The 20767-nt window shown below is 45.2% G+C and overlaps 1 protein-coding gene across 1 annotated transcript in view; it reads left to right on the top strand.

The window, feature by feature from the left end:
- MED25 (mediator complex subunit 25) overlaps positions 1-20767 on the top strand; it is a 113915-nt gene that overhangs the window by 3158 nt on the left and 89990 nt on the right. Inside the window, exon 2 of the mRNA XM_089671590.1 lies at positions 739-888. Within this exon, the coding sequence (XP_089527716.1) occupies positions 764-888 (125 nt within the window). The 5' untranslated portion in view covers positions 739-763. The remainder of the gene's footprint in view (positions 1-738; positions 889-20767) is intronic.

Here is a 20767-nt window from a genome sequence, read left to right as displayed (position 1 = left end):
GGCTCTTGTGCACATTGCTGAATCGAGATGGGGCTGAATGTATGAAAGTAAAAAACCTTGAGCCTTTACAACCACTGTAAACTATGGGGCCCTGTGGGACACAGAATATTTTCACAAAAATGGGTATTAAAGTGATAGACTGGAAAGATTTTGAGGGCTAATTCACAGCACAATTCATGTGTTCAGTGTGTGTTTTCACACAATTGTAATGTGTTCTAGTGAGTTTTTTTTTTTTTACTTAAAAAATCAGAGTGCTAACGATTCCACTCACTCCCCCCCTATTTATGTGCATTTTTGCCCGTTAACACGTGTTCTAGTGCAAGCAAATGCATACTGCTGTACTTTGAAAGCGTTGGAACTGAAAGCAGTCATTTTAAGTAGGGTTATTGGGAAACATTGATTTTACTGTGCATGCATTCAGGATGCCTGAAAAGCATCTGGTGTGAGCAATCCCTGAGGTTGAGAGGTCAAGCACTATGGATGGCCAAATCCTAAACTACAAGGAAAAAGGATCATTGCTTATATTAGATGAATCCTGTTTTTCCTTTAAATCAGAAGTGCTCTTTTGGCAAAAGTTGTTTTTTATTTTTATCCAGCAGAACTTTGCCTTGATAAATTTTGTTAGAATCAGAAAAACTGTATATACAAAGAACTATAAAAACCTCAATCAAGTACCACTGTATTCAACACCCTTATAGTTCCCTTTTTAGTGTCTAATTATTTGTTTGGTTTTGGCAGGTTGTGGAGTTGAACAGTGACAGCGATGGATGCAGCCACTCAGGGAAATGGGGGCATAGTATCAGATGTGGTCTTTGTCATTGAAGGAACTGCTAATTTAGGACCCTACTTTGAGTCCTTGAGGAAACATTATTTGCTGCCTGCAATAGAGTAAGTTATTTTTCTTTACTGCTTTTGACTTTTGTGAGGAATATCACAGCTTTATAGTGTATATTTGTTATATATGTAATAGTTTTTTTGTTTTTTTTAAGTGGACCTAAACTCAAGGCTTAGAATATTTCAGAAAAACGCTGAACTATTCCAGAATCTGATAAGGGGAGTGGGTTAATCCTCTGGTGTAAAATCATACCTGTCATTTAAAGCATTCCACAGTTTTCCAGTTTTGGATCACATGACCCAAAGTTGTGAAAGCGGTGGTCTAGTGTTGAAGTAAGCCCACACAATGCTTCAGGTCATGTGACGTAAACTGTGCCGCAGCCCTGCACTTTCTATCCGTTGGCAAAGTTTTTATCCCCCCCCGTATTGTCTTGCTGTGTCCGACTTGGAGGTACCAAACTCTGGAAGCTGTTCCAAAAAAGGCAAGCAAATGTATAGTCACCAGTATTGCCTGTATTGTCCTGGCAGCTAATCTTTTCCCCTTTACTGACCTAGAGATATACACTATATTGCCAAAAGTATTGGGACACCCCTCTAAATCATTGAATTCAGGTGTATAAAATCAAGCACCTAGGCATGCAGACTGCTTCTACAAACATTTGTGAAAGAATGGGTCGCTCTCAGGAGCTCAGTGAATTCAAACGTGGTACTGTGATAGGTTGCCACTTGTGCAATAAGTCCATCCGTGAGATTTCCTTGCTACTAAATATTCCACGGTCAACTGTTAGTGGTATTATAACAAAGTGGAAGCAACTGGGAACAACAGCAACTCAGCCACAAAGTGGTAGGCCATGTAAAATGAAAGAGCGGGGTCAGTGCATGCTGAAGCGCACAGTGTGCAGAAGTCACCAACTGTCTGCAGAGTCAATAGCTAAAGACCGCCAAACTCCATGTGACCTTCAGATTAGCACAAGAACAGTGTGTAGAGAGCTTCATGGAATGGGTTTCCATGGCCGAGCAGCTGCATCCAAACCTTACATCACCAAGTGCAATGCAAAGCATTGGATGCAGTGGTGTAAAGCATGCCGCCACTGGATTCTAGAGCAGTGGAGACGTGTTCTCTGGAGTGGCAAATCATTCTTCTGGGTGTCTGGGTTTGGTGGTTGCCAGGAGAACAGTACTTGCCTGACTACATTGTACCAAGTGTAAAGTTTGGTGAGGTGGGATTATGGTGTGGGGTTGTTTTTCAGGGGTTGGGCTTGGCCCTTTAGTTCCAGCAAAGGGAGCTCTTAAGGTTTCAGACAATTTCATGCTCCCAAATTTGTGGGAAGAGTTTGGGGATGGCCCCTTCCTGTTCCAACATGACTGTGCACAAAGCAAGATCCATAAAGACCAATCCATGGATGAGAGAGTTTGGGGTAAAGGAACTTGACTGGCCTGCACAGAGTCCTGACTTCAACCCCATAGAACACCTTTGGGATAAATTAGCGCAAAGACTGCGAGCCAGGCCTTCTCGTCTGACATCAGTGCCTGACCTCATAAATGCGCTTCTGGAAGAATGATCAAACATTCCCATATACACATGGAGGAAGAAAAAAGGAATCCACATAGTGTAAAACCATCCAGGCGTTGCTGAATGGAAAAACTTGTTAAATCTACTCACATTAATCTGTGTCAGAGCCGATATTAGCATCACAAGCATAAGAAATCACTATAATAGGTATTGCTCAGGTCTAAGCAGACAATGGCAGCTCACCCATACATATGAGTAGTTTTGACACGTTTTTGCATTCAGCAAAGCCTGGATGGTTTTACATTATGTGGATTCCTTTTTTCTTCCTCCATGTCCCGTTCTGATTATATGAGGACCCAATTGCTATTTGAAGGAGTTTCTATCAGCTGGTGTGTGCTGCTGCAGATCGTTGCTCCCAGACCACAAGCGGTTATAGCTGGTTTATAATCTTACTACCATGGAGCCCTGGTGAGTGGATCCAATTCATTTGGTGGTGGATTTTTTTGACTCCCATTGTATGAGAAATTTAAAAAGGGGGAAAATGTCAGTGCGTCTTACGTCCGGTATTTCCACTGCCGCTGTGTCAGAATACCAGGCCGGCCGCCCAGCTCTTCTCTGCAGTAGAACCTTACCTGTTCCTCGGTCCAGCGCTGCGCAGTCTTCCAGCGCCGGTTTCTGTAGTGTGGGCTCTCGGCTGTGACACCCGGGTGCCCAGTGCGCATGCGTGAGGAGCACTGCGCTTTGTGAATGGTACGGCGTCTTCTGGGACACATGACAGGTCCCAGAAGATTCTGGACCAATCACAAAGCGCAGCGCTTCTCACGCATGCACACTGGGCACTAAAGGGAGGATAACTCTGCGCAAGTGAGAGCAGGTACCTGTCAAATTCAGGTACCCACTCCCCCTCCCTCCCCAAAGGTCAGCAGTCTCTTAGTCATCCCCTGCACTGTCTGCAGTCTCTGGTGATCTGTACTGTGTCCGCAGTCTCTGGTTATCTCCTGTACTATGTCCGCAGTCTCTGGTTATCTCCTGTACTATGTCCGCAGTCTCTGGTTATCTCCTGTACTATGTCCGCAGTCTCTGGTTATCTCCTGTACTATGTCCGCAGTCTCTGGTTATCTCCTGTACTATGTCCGCAGTCTCTGGTTATCTCCTGTACTATGTCCGCAGTCTCTGGTTATCTCCTGTACTATGTCCGCAGTCTCTGGTTATCTCCTGTACTATGTCCGCAGTCTCTGGTTATCTCCTGTACTATGTCCGCAGTCTCTGGTTATCTCCTGTACTATGTCCGCAGTCTCTGGTCATCTCCTGTACTGTCCGCAGTCTCTGGTCATCTCCTGTACTGTCCGCAGTCTCTGGTCATCTCCTGTACTGTCCGCAGTCTCTGGTCATCTCCTGTACTGTCCGCAGTCTCTGGTCATCTCCTGTACTGTCCGCAGTCTCTGGTCATCTCCTGTACTGTCCGCAGTCTCTGGTCATCTCCTGTACTGTCCGCAGTCTCTGGTCATCTCCTGTACTGTCCGCAGTCTCTGGTCATCCCCTGTACTGTGTCCGCAGTCTCTTGGTCATCCCCTGTACTGTGTCCGCAGTCTCTTGGTCATCCCCTGTACTGTGTCCGCAGTCTCTTGGTCATCCCCTGTACTGTGTCCGCAGTCTCTTGGTCATCCCCTGTACTGTGTCCGCAGTCTCTTGGTCATCCCCTGTACTGTGTCCGCAGTCTCTTGGTCATCCCCTGTACTGTGTCCGCAGTCTCTTGGTCATCCCCTGTACTGTGTCCGCAGTCTCTTGGTCATCCCCTGTACTGTGTCCGCAGTCTCTTGGTCATCCCCTGTACTGTGTCCGCAGTCTCTTGGTCATCCCCTGTACTGTGTCCGCAGTCTCTTGGTCATCCCCTGTACTGTGTCCGCAGTCTCTTGGTTCAGAATATTTTTTTTCTTGTTTTCCGCCTCTAAAATCTAGGTGCGTCTTATGGTCAGGTGCGTCTTATGGAGTGAAAAATACGGTATTTATATGTTTTCACTGATTTGAAAAATATTTTTGATTGGTCTGTCACATTCATCTGATATAATTTGATCTATGATTTATTCATAATATTATACTTTTTGAGCTCACTCATTTAGAAAAATATTATTTTGAAGAGCGCTGCCTTTTTTTTTTGTAGACTGATTACCCTGCTACAGGGATGAGATAGCCGCTCGTGTGTGTGTGTGTGTGTGTTATGCAAATTATATTTTTCTCATTTACCTGAATAATTGATGTAAATAACAGTCAGCATAATTCTTATGTTATCAACTATTAAGAGTACAATTCAAATTTTATTGAACAAACCTCCTAATGATAACAGTATTTTTTTTAAACATAAACTTACAATGCACTGTTCCAACTTATTACGCACAGTAAATTTCAAAACACTTTATAGATTGTAAAGAACTGAAAATTGTCATTTGTTGTGTTTGCAGCATATTTACTGAAATCAAAAGCTATTTCAATCAAACTTTTAACAACATTTTAACTTTTTAAATATTTTTAACATAGGACCCCTTATTTGATAGCAGCTTCATAAGTCTTGCATCCATTGAACTTGTGAGTTTTTGGATAGTTTCTGCTTGAATTTATTTGCAAGATGTCAGAATAGCCTCCCAGAGCTGCTGTTTGGATGTAAACTGCCTCCCACCCTCATAGTTCTTTTGCTTGAGGATGCTCCAAAGGTTCTCAATAGGATTGAGGTCAGGGGAGGATGGAGGCTACACCATGACTTTCTCTACTTTTATCCCCATAACAGCCATTGATGCAGAGGTATTATTTGCAGCATGAGATGGTGCATTGTCATGCATGAAGATGATTTTATTAAGGAAAGCATAGTTCTTCCTTCTGTACCAGGGAAGAAAGTGGTCAGTCATAAACTCCACATATTTTGCAGAGGTCATCTTTACACCTTCGGGGCCCCTAAAGGGGCTGACAAGCTCTGTTCCCATGATTCCGGCCCAAAACATAACTCCACCGCCTTGCTGACGTCGCAGCCTTGTTGGAACAGGGTGGCCGTCCAACAACCATCCACTACTCTATCCATCTGGACCATCCAGGGTTGCACGGCACTCATCAGTGAACAGGACTGTTTGAAAATTAGTCTTCGTGTATTTTTCTACCCAATGCAGCCGTTTCTGCTTGTGAGCATTGATTAGTGGTGGCCGAATAGAAGGTTTATGCACAGTTGCAAGACTCTGGAGGACTCTACACCTTGATGTCCGTGGGACTCCAGAGGCACCAGCAGCTGCTCTCTTGATCCGATGCATGGATCTGACAGAAATCTTCTTCAATGTGCCTTTATCTGCACAAACCCGTCTGTGCTCTGAATCAGCCACAAATCTCTTAATAGTGCGATGATCACGCTTACGTTTTCGTGAAATATCTAATGTTTTCATACCTCGTCCAAGGCATTGAACTATTTCACTCTTTTCGGCAGCAGAGAGATCCTTTTTCTTCCCCATATTGCTTGAATATGGTGCTCTGCTTAATAATGCGGAACACCCTCCTTTTAGTAGTTTTTCCTTAAATTGGGCTCACCTGCCAATCTAATTATCACAGGTGTCCGAGATTGTTTTCAGTGATCAAAAGGGCCCTGACACACAATGCTATCCATGAGTTAAACTGAAAAACAAAATATTTAATCTTTGTGACACTTAAATAGAATTTGCATAATAATTTGTAACACGGTGTGTGTATGTATATATGTGCACGTGTGTGTGTGTATGTATGTATGTATGTGTGTGTGTGTGTGTGTATATGTGTGTGTGTGTATATATATATATATATATATATATATATATATATATATACACACACATACAGTCAGGCCCATAAATATTGGGACATCGATACAATTCTAACATTTTTGGCTCTATACACCGCCACAATGGATTTGAAATGAAACGAACAAGATATGCTTTAACTGCAGACTGACAGCTTTAATTTGAGGGTATTTACATCCAAATCTGGTGATCGGTGTAGGAATTACAACAGTTTGCATATGTGCCTCCCACTTGTTAATGGACCAAAAGTAATGGGACAGAATAGTAATCATAAATCAAACTTTCACTTTTTAATACTTGGTTGTAAATCCTTTGCAGTCAATTACAGCCTGAAGTCTGGAACGCATAGACATCACCAGACGCTGGGTTTCATCCCTGGTGATGCTCTGCCAGGCCTCTACTGCAACTGTCTTCAGTTCCTGCTTGTTCTTGGGGCATTTTCCCTTCAGTTTTGTCTTCAGCAAGTGAAATGCATGCTCAATCGGATTCAGGTCAGGTGATTGACTTGGCCATTGCATAACATTCCACTTCTTTCCCTTAAAAAAACTCTTTGGTTGCTTTTGCAGTATGCTTTGGGTCATCTGCACTGTCCATCTGCACATCTTTGGGTCATCTGCACTGTCCATCTGCACTGTGAAGCGGCGTCCAATGAGTTGTGAAGCATTTGGCTGAATATGAGCAGATAATATTGCCCGAAACACTTCAGAATTCATCCTGCTGCTTTTGCCAGCAGTCACATCATCAATAAATACAAGAGAACCAGTTCCATTGGCAGCCATACATGCCCATGCCATGACACTACCACCACCATACTTCACTGATGAGGTGGTATGCTTAGGATCATGAGCAGTTCCTTTCCTTCTCCATACTCTTCTCTTCCCATCACTCTGGTACAAGTTGATCTTGGTCTCATCTGTCCATAGGATGTTGTTCCAGAACTGTGAAGGCTTTTTTAGATGTCGTTTGGCAAACTCTAATCTGGCCTTCCTGTTTTTGAGGCTCACCAATGGTTTCCATCTTGTGGTGAACCCTCTGTATTCACTCTGGTGAAGTCTTCTCTTGATTGTTGACTTTGACACACATACACCTACCTCCTGGAGAGTGTTCTTGATCTGGCCAACTGTTGTGAAGGGTGTTTTCTTCACCAGGGAAAGAATTCTTCGGTCATCCATCACAGTTGTTTTCCGTGGTCTTCCGGGTCTTTTGGTGTTGCTGAGCTCACCGGTGCGTTCCTTCTTTTTATGAATGTTCCAAACAGTTGTTTTGGCCACGCCTAATGTTTTTGCTATCTCTCTGATGGGTTTGTTTTGTTTTTTCAGCCTAATGATGGCTTGCTTCACTGATAGTGACAGCTCTTTGGATCTCATCTTGAGAGTTGACAGCAACAGATTCCAAATGCAAATAGCACACTTGAAATGAACTCTGGACCTTTTATCTGCTCATTGTAATTGGGATAATGAGGGAATAACACACACCTGGCCATGGAACAGCTGAGAAGCCAATTGTCCCATTACTTTTGGTCCCTTCACAAGTGGGAGGCACATATGTAAACTGTTGTAATTACTACACCGTTCACCTGATTTGGATGTAAATACCCTCAAATTAAAGCTGACAGTCTGCAGTTAAAGCACATCTTGTTCGTTTCATTTCAAATCCATTGTGGCGGTATATAGAGCCAAAAATGTTAGAATTGTGTCCATGTCCCAATATTTATGGACCTGACTGTATAGTGTGTGTGTGTGTGTGTGTGTGTGTGTGTGTGTGTGTGTATACACACACACACACACACACACACACACACACACACACACACACACACACACACATATATATATACATACACACACACATACATATGGGATCCGGAGAGGGTCGGGGAGGAGTCCCGCTCCTTCCCATGCTGGCTGACGGAGGAGCACGCCGGGCCGGAAGTCGGGTGACGTCAATTCCGGTGGAAGGGGCGGGGCTTCTTCCGGTGTTGCGGCCCCCGCTTCCGGCCGCAGCCCTTTACACCGGGGCCGGCGGCAATGGCGGTGGATCGCGGGATGGAGCCTGGGGGACAGGCACACCGCGAAGACTGGCAACCACCCTCCTGTCCTTGTCGGGCGCAGAGGCACCGGGATCAGGCGAGGCCTACACTAACCAAACCCAGGTAAGGTGACTCAGAGGAGTCCTCCCCTACCTGTGGACCCCTAGCTCCTGGGGCATTCCCAGGCCCTCTTGTGGTCAGAGGGTCTAGGGGGGGGGAGCGGTCTGGATAGAGTTAGGCCCTGCCAGGGAGTGGGGGAGGGGGGGGCGGGTAAACAGGTGGCTAGAGGGTAATAGGCTCTTTTTCTTCCTCCTTTTTTGTCTTTTCATGGTAAAGCCCAGGAAAAGCTTAACATCAGGAACCTAGACGGAAATGTCCGTCTTGCAGAGCAGTTCTCAAGGAATCATGGAAGAAGGTTCTCTGTGGGCTCTGTATTGGGGTTCGTGAAGGAAGAGAGTCAAGCTCAGGGTGATCTGGTCAGGTCGGTGAGGGAGCTGACCAGTACCTTTTTTGACTCTTTGTAAAACTTAATGGAGAGTTTAGCCATTCCCCAAGCTGCGCCCCGCCCCCCCCCCCCCCCAACAGGTAGCCCCGTCAACTAGTCAGAGCAGGGAACTGCCCAAGGCAGTGGAAGAGGAACCCTCCCTGGATTCCCAGTCCGAGGAGGACTCAGCAGGGGAGGGCCCCTCGGAAGATCCCAGAGGTCCCTCCAGGTACAAATTATCCCTGGAAGAAGTGGACGATTTATTAGGGGCAATCTATGATATGCTGGACATTAAGGAAGATGTAAAACCTGTATCTTTACATGAGCAAATGTACCAGGGTATGGAGGAACAGAAGCGAAGAGTATTCCCCGTACACAAGGTTTTAGTGGACACCATAAGGAAGGAATGGCAGGATCCAGAGAGGAATCCCTTTTTTTCCAAATCACTTAAATGGAGGTTTCCATTCAGTGATGACCCATTAGCCTTATGGAACAAGAATCCTAAATTGGATGCAGCCTTTTCCCAGACTTCTAGGAAAATGGATCTGGCCTTTGAAGATATGGGTGTTTTGCCAGATCTGTTGGATAGGAGAGCTGAATCCCTCCTTAAAAAGTCGTGGGATTCAACCCTGTCTAATTTAAAACCAGCCATGGCCACTACTGTAGTAGCCAGAAACATGGAGTACTGGCTGACACAGTTACTCCATGTTTCAACCCTGTCTAATTTAAAACCAGCCATGGCCACTACTGTAGTAGCCAGAAACATGGAGTACTGGCTGACACAGTTACAAGCTCACATAGTGGCCGATTCCCCTAAAGACAAAATCCTTGCATCGTTTGATACGTTGCTGCAGGGAGTGGGGTATATCGCGGACGCATCCTCAGAGTCGGTAAGACTGGGGGCTAGGTCAGCGGCTCTAACCAACTCAGCCCGTAGGGCCCTGTGGCTTAAGACGTGGAAGGGGGACATCACGTCTAAAATAAAATTATGTGGCATCCCCTTTTCAGGAGATCTCCTGATTGGGCCGGTGTTGGACCGTACTGCGGACAGAAAAAAGTTGTCGTCCCCCCCCCGAAGCGAAAGTTACAGGATCAAGGGGCTAGGAGATTTCATCCCCCAAAGAGACAGAACCCTAGGGCTGAAGGACAGAGGAGGACATGGGGGCAGAAAGGGAGGGGTAAGGGAGCAGCGATATTCCGTCCTCCTGAACAGCCCCAGAAACCACGGTGACTGGGTTCCCCCGGTGGGGGGAAGATTGGCAGCCTTTTTCCCACAGTGGGAAGTGGAGGTCTCCAGCCCCTTTTATATTGGACATCATAAGAAGGGGTTACCAACTGGAATTCTCGAGACCACTGCCGAAAAGATTATTAACGAGTCTGCCCAGGTGTCCTCAGAGGGCCTCAGCCTTGATAGCCTCGCTCTGGGATTTGGAGGCACAGAAAGTGGTGGTAAGAGTTACCGAGGCAGAAGTGGGGAAGGGCTTCTATCCCCACGTGTTTGTGGTTCAGAAACCATCGGGGGCCTACAGATTAATTTTAAATCTGAGACCCCTAAACGAGTCCATACGTTTCAAAAGATTATGGATGGACTCGATCTTTACGATCAGAGCCCACCTTCCACCAGGGGCATTCCTGGCCTCCATCGACCTACAGGATGCCTATCTGCACGTGCCTATCGCAGAGGCATTCCCGAGATTCCTCAAGTTGGCAGTTCAGAGCACAGCAGGGATGCACCATCTACAGTTCCGGGCCTTGCCGTTCGGACTCTGCTCCTCCTGTCCAAAGCATTAGTTCCTATTCGGCTGAGAGGAATTGCAGTAGTGGCCTATCTGGACGACCTGCTTCTATTTGCTGGTTCGGCAGGTCAATTTGCGCTGGCCGTGGCAGTGGTGAGGAGACATTTGGAAAGTCTGGGATGGCTGCTGAACTTTGAAAAGTCCTGCCTAGTTCCTTCCCAAAGAATGACCTATCTAGGGTACATTCTGGATTCCACCGGGCAGAAGACCATGCTAACCCCAGAGAAGCTTGCCAAGTTAGACGGGGGGATCAGGCTGTTACTGGGAAGCCGCGACAGCCGTGAGACAGGCTATGTCGGTGTTAGGACTATTAACTTCGTCCATCCCGGCAGTACAGTGGGCAGGGTTGCATCTTTGTCCCCTTCAACTTTTCATACTGAGAGCCTGGGACGGACAGGTGCGGTCCTTAGATACCCGAGTTCATATTCCCTCCAGAGTGAAGAGATCCCTGTGGTGGTGGAGAAAGACAGACAGCCAATGTGACTCAGGGGCTGTTATGGAGTTTCCCGGTGGCAGGGAGATCACAATGGATGCCAGCGCCCAAGGTTGGGGGGCCCACCTAGGAGATTCGGTGGTTCAGGGAGAGTGGTCTCCAGTAGAAAAGGGGGAATTCTCGAACTGGAAGGAGCTAAGGGCGATATTGGAAGCATTCTGCTCCTTCCAGAGCATGATCGGGGGCCAGCATGTCTGTGTCCTTTCGGACAATGCAACAGCAGTAGCCTACGTAAACAGACAGGGAGGAACAAGGAGCAGGTCTCTCTGGGCCCTGGCGGCAGTGCTTCTGTCTTGGGCAGAAAGAAATCTTGCCTCCTTATCAGCCATCCACCTAAAAGGGGAATTGAATCGGGTAGCCGATTTTCTGAGCAGAAGACCACTGAGAGCGTCAGAATGGGTCCTAAATGGAGAGGTGTACCAGGCCATTGTAAATAAGTGGGGATCCCCAGACATAGACCTCTTTGCGTCAGGTCGGAACAACAAGGTCCCGAGGATTTTTTTTTTTGTTTTTTTTTCCTTTAATCCGGTGGGATGGGGCGCGGGCAGTGGATGCGTTGGGACAGAGGTGGGATTTTCCTCTGTGCTACGCCTTCCCCCCCCGGTCGCCTTACTGTCAGTGGTGTTGAGGAAGTTCAGGTCGGAGAGAACTTCTCTCATCCTGATAGCTCCCTATTGGCCCCGGAGGGCATGGTTTGCAACGTTGAGAGCCTTAGGCACATGGCCACCCTGGGTGTTATCTCTGCGGAAGGACTTACTGTCGCAGGACCCGGTCCTATGTCCCGGGGTGGAGAGGCTGAAATTGACGGCTTGGTTTCTGAGCAGCAACTCCTGTTAGCAAAAGGGCTCTCAGACAGGCTGGTGGCTATGCTCCTGGCCAGCAGGAAAACGGAAACCCAAGCCATTTACAGGAAGGTTCGGAGTCGCTTTAGAGAATGGTGCTACAGGGCCTCAGTGGATACCCATAGCCTAGTGTCAGTACTGGAATTCCTGCAGGCGGGGGTCGATAAAGGGCTTGCGATCAGCACACTCAGGAGCCAAATCTCGGCCCTTAGTGTGTTTCTGGAAACCCCTTTAGCTAAGGAGGGATTGGTAATCAGGTTCTTTAGAGCTCTGACAAGACAGAGACCTCCTGGGAATAGGCCATTCCCAATGTGGGATCTGACAAAAGTACTCAAGGTATTGATGGAGCCACTATTTGAGCCCCTGGGGTCCTGCTCCCTAAGGGATCTTACGCTTAAAACAGATTGTTTGATGGCGGTCACCACAGCAAGGAGGGTGTGTGAACTGGAAGACCTGTCGGTTAGGACGACTTACTTGCAAATTTTTCCGGATAGGGTTTTATTCAGAACGGACCCATCCTTTGTTCCCAAGTTGGCCCAAAAATTTCCGAAGGAACAGGATAGTTTTGCCCTCATTTTTTCCTAACCCGGTAGGGGAAAGAATTTCGAAGCACAGAGTCATTTTTTTTTAATTTCTTTTACGGGGCGAGAAAAGGGAAAAAAGCCTCCAGGCGCGCAGTAGCTAGATAGTTAACACTAGCAATTGAACAGGCATACCGAACCGAGGGTCTAGAAGTCCCGGAGGGAATCAGGGCTCATTCCACACGGGCCATGGCGGCAACTCAAGATGAACTGGCAGGAGCCTCCCTGGAACAGATTTGTAGGGCAGCCACCTGGTCCAGTTACGGGATGTTTGTAAGGCAATACAGACTTGACCTGGACTCGGTGCAGGAGCAGGCCTTCAGGACATAAGGTACTGCAAGCAGTGAGCCCGCCCGAGGGGTAAGTACTTGCTTATCCTCTCAAGGTGTTGTCCTGAAAGACGAAGGGGGAAAATAAAAGTTACACTTACGGTAACGCCTTTTTCCAGTAGTCTTTCAGGACAGCACCGGTTACCCACCCTTTGTTGCAAAATTGTATATGAGATGTCTTTATAGTTTTTCCTGTTGTCTCATATTATGTCTCCACAGGTGACCGGAGGTACGTTTCCAAGAACTGAAGTCGGAGGGGAGTGATAGGCTTTTTGTTTAGGGTGGAGGTGTTTCCTCAAGTGGGGAGGAGCTGAGGTCTCTCAAGGTGCTGTCCTGAAAGACTACTGGAAAAGGCGTTACCGTAAGTGTAAATTTGATTATTTATGCCTTTATGTGATATTGGTTCTAGAGGCGCTGTCCCCATCTGTTATCTATCTATCATAATATGGGTGTAGGTGGCCATCTTGGTAAAGGCAGGGGTTTGCTTCCTCATGTCAGACCTTCCAGCAAGGAAAACTCTTAAAGGATAAGTTCTTCTTTTTAGTAAAAAAAATAATAAATGCACATTTTTTTGTAGGTAAAAAAATGTGCATTTATTATTTTTGGCTGCTGGAGCCTGTGAAGCATCAGCAGATCGCTGGTGCCTTGCAGGTCTCCTGCAAATCTGTCAGTATATCTGCTTGCTCGTACATAATGTACGGGCAAGTAGATATATTGAAAGGAACAATGAATGAACTACCACGGCGCTTTATAGCGCCGTGGTAGTTCACTAAGGACTCACTGAGGACTCTGAATGAGTGACGTGGCCGGACGGGCAGAGCCCTGCTTGGCTGCTTTTTTTTAAATTTGACAGCGAGGGGTGAGAAGATCCCACGTTCGCTGTCAAAGTGGGGAGCGCGGGCCGGTCTGATCGTAACGTGTTACACCTTGAATATGGGTGTAACATGTTACGAAAGGTGAACTTATCCTTTTAACAGCTAGCTAGTTAGACCTAGAAGTGCCTTTGATCTCATGATACATGGATACAGCCCAGGCACACTCAAATACCAGGAAGTACACTGCAAATTTGTTTGGAGGAATTAAAGGGAAAAGGTACATTTTTCAGTGCAGCTTGGGCACAAGTAACATTTCAAGATACCTAGGTTCCCTATTACATAGCACTTTTCAAGTCATAGGCCTGGAACAAGCATGCTGTAATTGAGTGTCAGAAAAGATTCATAATTTCTTCTCTCTATGCTTGTTCCTTGCCAGTGAGTCGGACAAAACTGACCCCAAAGTATCTGCATGACTGCTAGAAGAGGCTGGCAGAGCAGCTTACATAATTTTCTCATGACCGTGGTCCCAGACCGTTTTGTATTTCTCTCACAATTGTCACAGTGAAGCTACCACAGTACAGCAGGTGACTGTTTTTTTGGTAATAGATTCATTTCATAAACAGTTGGTCTAGTCATGCCTTTTTCAAGTTAGACATTCTTAATTTCAACTAAGAAAGTGGCATTTTAACATTTAATTTGCTAAAGTGCTGTGCATCAGAAACAGTTGCCATAGTGTTTTTTTTTTTTTTTTAATCCTTTGTTACATTTGGACGCTGATCTCCTGCAGCCTATTTGCAGTCACATCAGGTTAACAAGTATGCATTCCATAAACTGCTGTATGTCATTTCTAAGGCTAGATTCACACCTATGCAGTTTGCGTTTGACCTGTTTTTGCACCTGCATTTTTGCCGTCTTTTCGATTTTGTTTTGCAGGTTTTTTTTTTTTTTTTTTTTTTCTTGTTGCTAGGCAGATTTAAATTGCAAAAACGCACTACATGCTTTTCTGCGGCATTTCCATTGAAGTCTGTAGAACTAAAAATGCAACTTTTTGACTTCAAAAAAGTCCCTGACCCTTTCCAGGAAAAAGTGGAGATGTGAACATGTCCCAAAGGAAATCATGTTAAATGGACTGTAGTGCATTTCTGCAAAACGCTGCGGAAAATGCTGAGGTGTGAACCTAGAGTAAGGGTGGATTCCCCAGTGGAGATAACAGTGGAACATGCCTGTACAGTAAATGTGGGCACAAATGTTTGTAGTTTTTATTGGAAATATACATCATGCCTCCAGAATATGGTACACACCTAACCTACTTCTGTGCTGTCCCCGAGCAATGATGGGTCCAGATACGTTTCCCCACTGCATCCCCTGTTAGCCCCATTTATGTTCTATTAAAGTTACTAAGCTATCTGTGCTTTTGATCTTGTGGTTGCTTTTTGGAATCTCCTATCAATTTCACAGCTTTGTGAGTTTAAACTTGGATCTGTGGCCCTTCTTAAAATGTCCCTTATGTCTGGCAACATGTCTGTTTCTGGAAAGCGGTGAGTCACTATGTTGACGCTTTTCGACATTTTTGCATCTTTTGCTAATATTGTGCCCTTTGCACCTTTTGTGTTTAATCATGGTCAGTAAATCTGTGACAATTGAAAATCTCCCCCTACTCGTCACTCTGATCCCCCTGTTGTGGCTGTGACTAGTGAACCTGGATCTCTGTAGTTACCCTCTTTGCTTGAGAGTTTCTTGTCTTCTGGAGCAGGCCTTAGTGCCAGTTCACACTACAAAAACACACTCCAGATGCATTCCGGATTCATTTTTGCTTACAGTTTACACCACACTCCGGGTGCAGTTTTGATGCAGTTTGCTATGTTCCAGTACAGTTCTGTGCAGAAAAATGCAGCATATTCTACTTTTTTTTTCTGCATTGGAAACTGGAACTGACTGCATTGGTGTGAACTAGGGCCATTGGAATACATGGAAAACACTGTGCATGCATTTTTGATGCAGGAAAAAAGTGCACTGGACTGCATCTAATGTGAACTAGCCCTTAGTCTTTCACCTGTGTTGTGTGCAGAGTTTGATTTAGAACTGGTCTTCATTCCCGTGAGCCTCAGCTTCTGCCCACAGTGCACATACTGTACAAAATGCTTATCTGAAAGCCGCTCTTCATGCAGATGCAAAACTACAACACCCCCCCCCTCCCCAATTACTTTCATAGAAAATAGCAAGAAACATGGACAGCAGACTAGGGTGAGTATTTAAGATACTTCAGAAGGTTTAAAAAAACCCAAACAAATAAACACCTTTGTTTAATATTCTAATTTTCTGTTTGTTTTAACAGTTTCTGCACCTTGCTCTGGGAGATCAGCTCTTCTAGTTTTTGTGGCATTACTTTTTGAGTTGTTTTAGACCAAAGTTCTGGACCAAGTATAGTAAGGATAATACAGTGATCATTTTACCTTGAGGATCTAGTTATCAGTCATATTTCTTGGGGCTTGCAGAATTTACTACACTTCCTGCAGAGTTCAAGTGGTTGGTAAATGATCAGAAATTCTCCTTGGTTACAACATGCCACCTGAAATAGATGGGCTTAATCCTGGACACCATGTCAGCAACAGTCTTCGTTGTTCCAGAAAACCTGAAATTGCAACAATGTAAAGACTGGGTCATCCTTACAGAAGTACATGCAGGTCCTGGCACAAATGGTGTCATAGTGTCAGGTATTTTTATTCAGTTCTGTAAAAGAGCTCTGCCAAGGGACATACTAGCCATGTGGGATTTGTTCTATTTCTGCTTTGACAGGGAAATCTGCACCTGCGCTCCAAGCCTCATTGTGAAGCCGAGTTCTGGTTTACAACTTCCGGTTTCCGGCTTCTGTGGCACCGCCGCCGAGTGGACAGGTGCAGGAGAGGTCCTCTCTCCTCCACTGAGAGGAGACACCCTCTCCACTGCCACGGGGACTCGGAGAAACTAGGAGTAAGTACTGTATACAACATGTCCTATCACTATAATGGAGTACAGGGGAGCTGGGATATACATTACTCAGTAATGTATATCCCAGCTCCCCTGTACTCCATTATAGTGATGACATGTATACAGTAATGATTACTGTATACATGTCATAGTGATATGACATGTATACCGTAATGATTACTGTATACATGTCATATCACTATAATGGAGTACAGGGGAGCTGGGATATACATTACTGTTTACAGTTTTATATTGTGGACTCTTTATTCTAAAGAAAAATGTAATGTCATAAGCTATAAGGGAGCGTGGTGGGGGTTTGGACTGGGGGTGGGGTTTGGGCCGGGGGTGGGGTTAGGGGCGGACCTGGGCAAGGTTGGGTGGGGCAACTGATGGAGAGTAAGTTTTGTGACGTGCTAGTAGGTCTGGATTCTAAATTTTAACCCCGTACTAATCCACACCAAGGCATCTCTGCCATAGTGGCTTTTGTCACTAATGGTTTAAAAGAGCAGATCCTTGGTGCCCTCCACTGGAAGATCCTTATCTACTATGCACACCTCGCTGGCTGAGAAGGTTGAGGGGGGGGGGGGGGGGATTCTCAGTTGCTTAAAATTCCACAGAAGTCCAAGCTATCAATTAACAACATTCAGCCACTGGATTTCACAAAGGAAAGTTCACCATGTGAAAATACAGTATGACTACACCATGGTGGTAGCATGAACAAGGAGACAAAGAGAACACATCTTTTGCTGAGTGGAACATGAGGTTCAGGCCCCGTAGCAGTCCCCATATCTGGAGTAGTAGACTGGCAGGTAAAGTTTTTGTGTAGCCTTCTTCATTGCCATCACTAATCCGTATAGGTTTGGTGTTTCCATCTCTGTCTTTTATATCTTCTTTTCTCATCCTTCACATGAACAGAGTTGTCCTGAGAGAAATGGCCAGTGGACTTCCAGAGTTATCGGTGCCTGAATCCAGGAGAATAGTTTATTTTCCTGGGTATTATCCAGCAGATTTTTCTTTGATATGGAACAATTGCTGTGGATCAGATGGCCACCCATCCATTGCAAAGTAGATTAGTTCATTGCAGGTTTGAGAGATCACGGGCAGAGGCAACAGTCGTCCTTATTGGTTCTATCTTTTAAATGTTTTTCTCCATAAAGCTCCTTTCTATACTTCTGCGACAGATATAGCTGGTAGACATCTTGTCATCCTGTTAGCCCTAGACTTGCCATAAAGGGCTTGGTATTTGGACCAAACTCATCTCCTCTCAGATGCCCATGGAGCTTTTGTTTCATCCAGACATTCTTGCTCTTTTGAGCAACAGATTCTCCATCCTTTTCTGTGGCTGATGTTGATGACATGAAATCCATGTTGAAGGAGGGAAGGATCATCTACAGTCTTTGATATTGTAAATATTTGCTTTGGGCTCACAAGACGACTTCTCCTAAAGTTTACTTGGGCTCAAAGACTTCTCTTAATTACCAGTGGACTTTTTGCACTGGCCCATGATAAATAATTAGCTGGTTCACAACCTTTTCCAAGGGGACTACGTTCCTGTTAAACTCCCCTCCTCCCCCCTTGCTTGATGGGGTGCTGACCTGGATCCGTCAGTTCTGCAGTAGCCTCCAATTGAGTCCCCTGGGAAATTCCATTGCATAGGTTGCCGTTCTGGTAGCTATTGCTTTGGCGCGCTTGGTGTTGAAGCTAGCAGCCTTTTCCTGCAAAGGGAAGTACTCGGGCTTTGACCTTCTATTTTGTTGTGTATTCCTCCTCATTTGAATGAAGACTTTTTTTTAATATTTTCCCAACTTTTGCCCAGCCTTGGTACACCTGCAAGTTGTCAGTCTACCTTAACAAAACAGCTTCTCTATCCCTTGTCCTCATAGGGGTAGCTTAGCTTCCAGCGCTACCGCATCTCATTTGGCCTGATAGGTTATTTCCAAGTTTTTGTGTCTTGAGGCATCAGGAGCCTCACTTGCCTGTTACTGCTCACTTTACTAAAGCAGTGGGCCTATAAGACATCAAGCCTCGGTCTCTTAGCTCTATAAGACTCCTATCTGTTTCCTGATTCCTCCTTTTTAAGTAGAGTTTACAAGGTAGTCATAGTAGCATCAGCAGATGCTTTCTTTGGAAGTAAAGTTTTAAATGTGGCCGTGTGATCACCCACCTCCACTTCTTTAATGGTTGCAAGATTTTGTCCTTTTAAGATGTTTTGGGTGACTTTAGCTTTTATTTGGGACTGTTTGTGGCAATCACAAAAGTGATATAAATATCTATTAATAGTGCAGCGCTATAACTTGTAAAATACTTATACACATATGTGTAAAACATGCAATATTTGTGATGCCCCTATCATGGGGTTTTTCTGTGTCCACTCTCGGTGCTGTGAGAAATGCTATACAGTGAAGTCCACACACTATATCGGACACATGAATGACTCTTTGTGCATGTGCTCCACACTAAGTGCAACCAAACGGGGTGTCAATCCACAGTGACAGGGGTGCCCCCTCACCTTCCTGCCCAGGCCCCTCAGGACCAATGAGCCAAATGATGCCTTATTATTCCTCCACAGACCGTCAGATCCTCCTCAGCAGTAGTGGTGGGACCCTCTCATTAGTAATGAAATTGGAACCTCTCCAAATACGTTCCGCGCAAGGCAAAGTGTAAAACCATTTATTTGCATAAAAACGCTATAAACATTTAAAAATTCCTACTCGCACTTTTGTAGGTGTAAAACAGCTTTTTTCACCACGCTATGTGTGTACTGCATGCATGGATTCTGATAAGGTGTACCAAAATGGCGCCTACGTCGGACGTGACGTTAGCCACGTCACCGCTACGACTCTTCCCACGAACGTATCTACGTGTTACGTCATGATTGGACCACGTGACTTCGTCAGGATATACCTGGATTGACACCCCGTTTGGTTGCACTTAGTGTGGAGCACATGCACAAAGAGTCATTCATGTGTCCGATATAGTGTGTGGACTTCACTGTATAGCATTTCTCACAGCACCGAGAGTGGACACAGAAAAACCCCATGATAGGGGCATCACAAATATTGCATGTTTTACATATATGTGTATAAGTATTTTACAAGTTATAGCGCTGCACTATTAATAGATATTTATATTACATTGTATTGTGTGCCTGGGTTGTGGCATTTCAAGTGCTAGCTGCTTAGTGATAGGGGATTTAATAGCGCAGGAGGCATACTATACAATCACAAAAGTGAATCTCCAATTAATTTTTGGGTAACCCTTGTGGTGTTACTCCAGTTGGGTTCATCCCTTCTACCACCATTGCATTCTGAGACTTCCTATCTTGAAGTGCAGTTGGTGCAATATTGTGGTTGAAAATAATTTTTTTTGGAGTATACATTGTTGTAATTGGGAAGACAAGTCACATGTAGCAACCACTCTGGCTGGGTTCCTCTCTCCTGTCGTCATTGCATCTTGTGCTGCCTGGACGATCAAGCATTACTTTGTACACTCACCTATGAACTTTACTGCTCAGTTTTGGATTCTGGATTGCAGTGATTAGGCTGCTTTACTGTATGTATCAGTTATGTTGGATGGGTGAGACTGAATCTTATTTTATTTTTCCACATTTTCATTGCAGAAAGTTTGACTTTTAAGTAATACCCTTTACTGACTCACCTTTCAACAAAAAATAATAAATGCACATTTTTTTGTAGGTAAAAATGTGCATTTATTATTTTTTGTTGCAGGAGCCTTGAAGGCATTGCACCAGTGATCAGCAGATCTCTGGTGCCATGCAGGACTACTGCAGACCTGTCAGTGTATCTGCTTGCTCGTACCTCTTGCAGGCAAGCCAATACTTACTGACAGGAAGAATCTGAACTACCACGGCACTCACAGTAGTTCATTGAGAACTACAAGCCGATAGCCACCGTTGGTACTTGTAGTTTCCTATTCACAGCATACTGTTAATGAGGGACGTGGCCAGGTGGGGGAAGCCTACTTGGCCACCTTCTTCTTTCTTTTTTTTTTTCATAGAAGATCCCCCGCTAGCTGTCAAAGCAGGGGATCGGGGGTGCAGAGGCCAGTCATTTCATAACATGTTATGTGTTACACCCTGAATGTGAATGTAACGTGACATGTTATGAAAGGTTAACTTATCCTTTAAAGATGTAAGCTAGTGTTGTTATACTACTGATTATTATTATTATACAGTATTTATAAAGCGCCAATGGTTCGCTCAGCGCTGTACATTACAAAGGGGGACAGAACATGTGACGGAACAATACCAATACA

The sequence above is a fragment of the Staurois parvus genome, unplaced genomic scaffold, assembly GCF_062004578.1.
Source record: "Staurois parvus isolate SC_StPar_1 unplaced genomic scaffold, SC_StPar_1.0 ptg000108l, whole genome shotgun sequence".
NCBI lineage: Eukaryota > Metazoa > Chordata > Amphibia > Anura > Ranidae > Staurois > Staurois parvus.
This window is presented reverse-complemented; position numbering and strand designations above follow the sequence as displayed.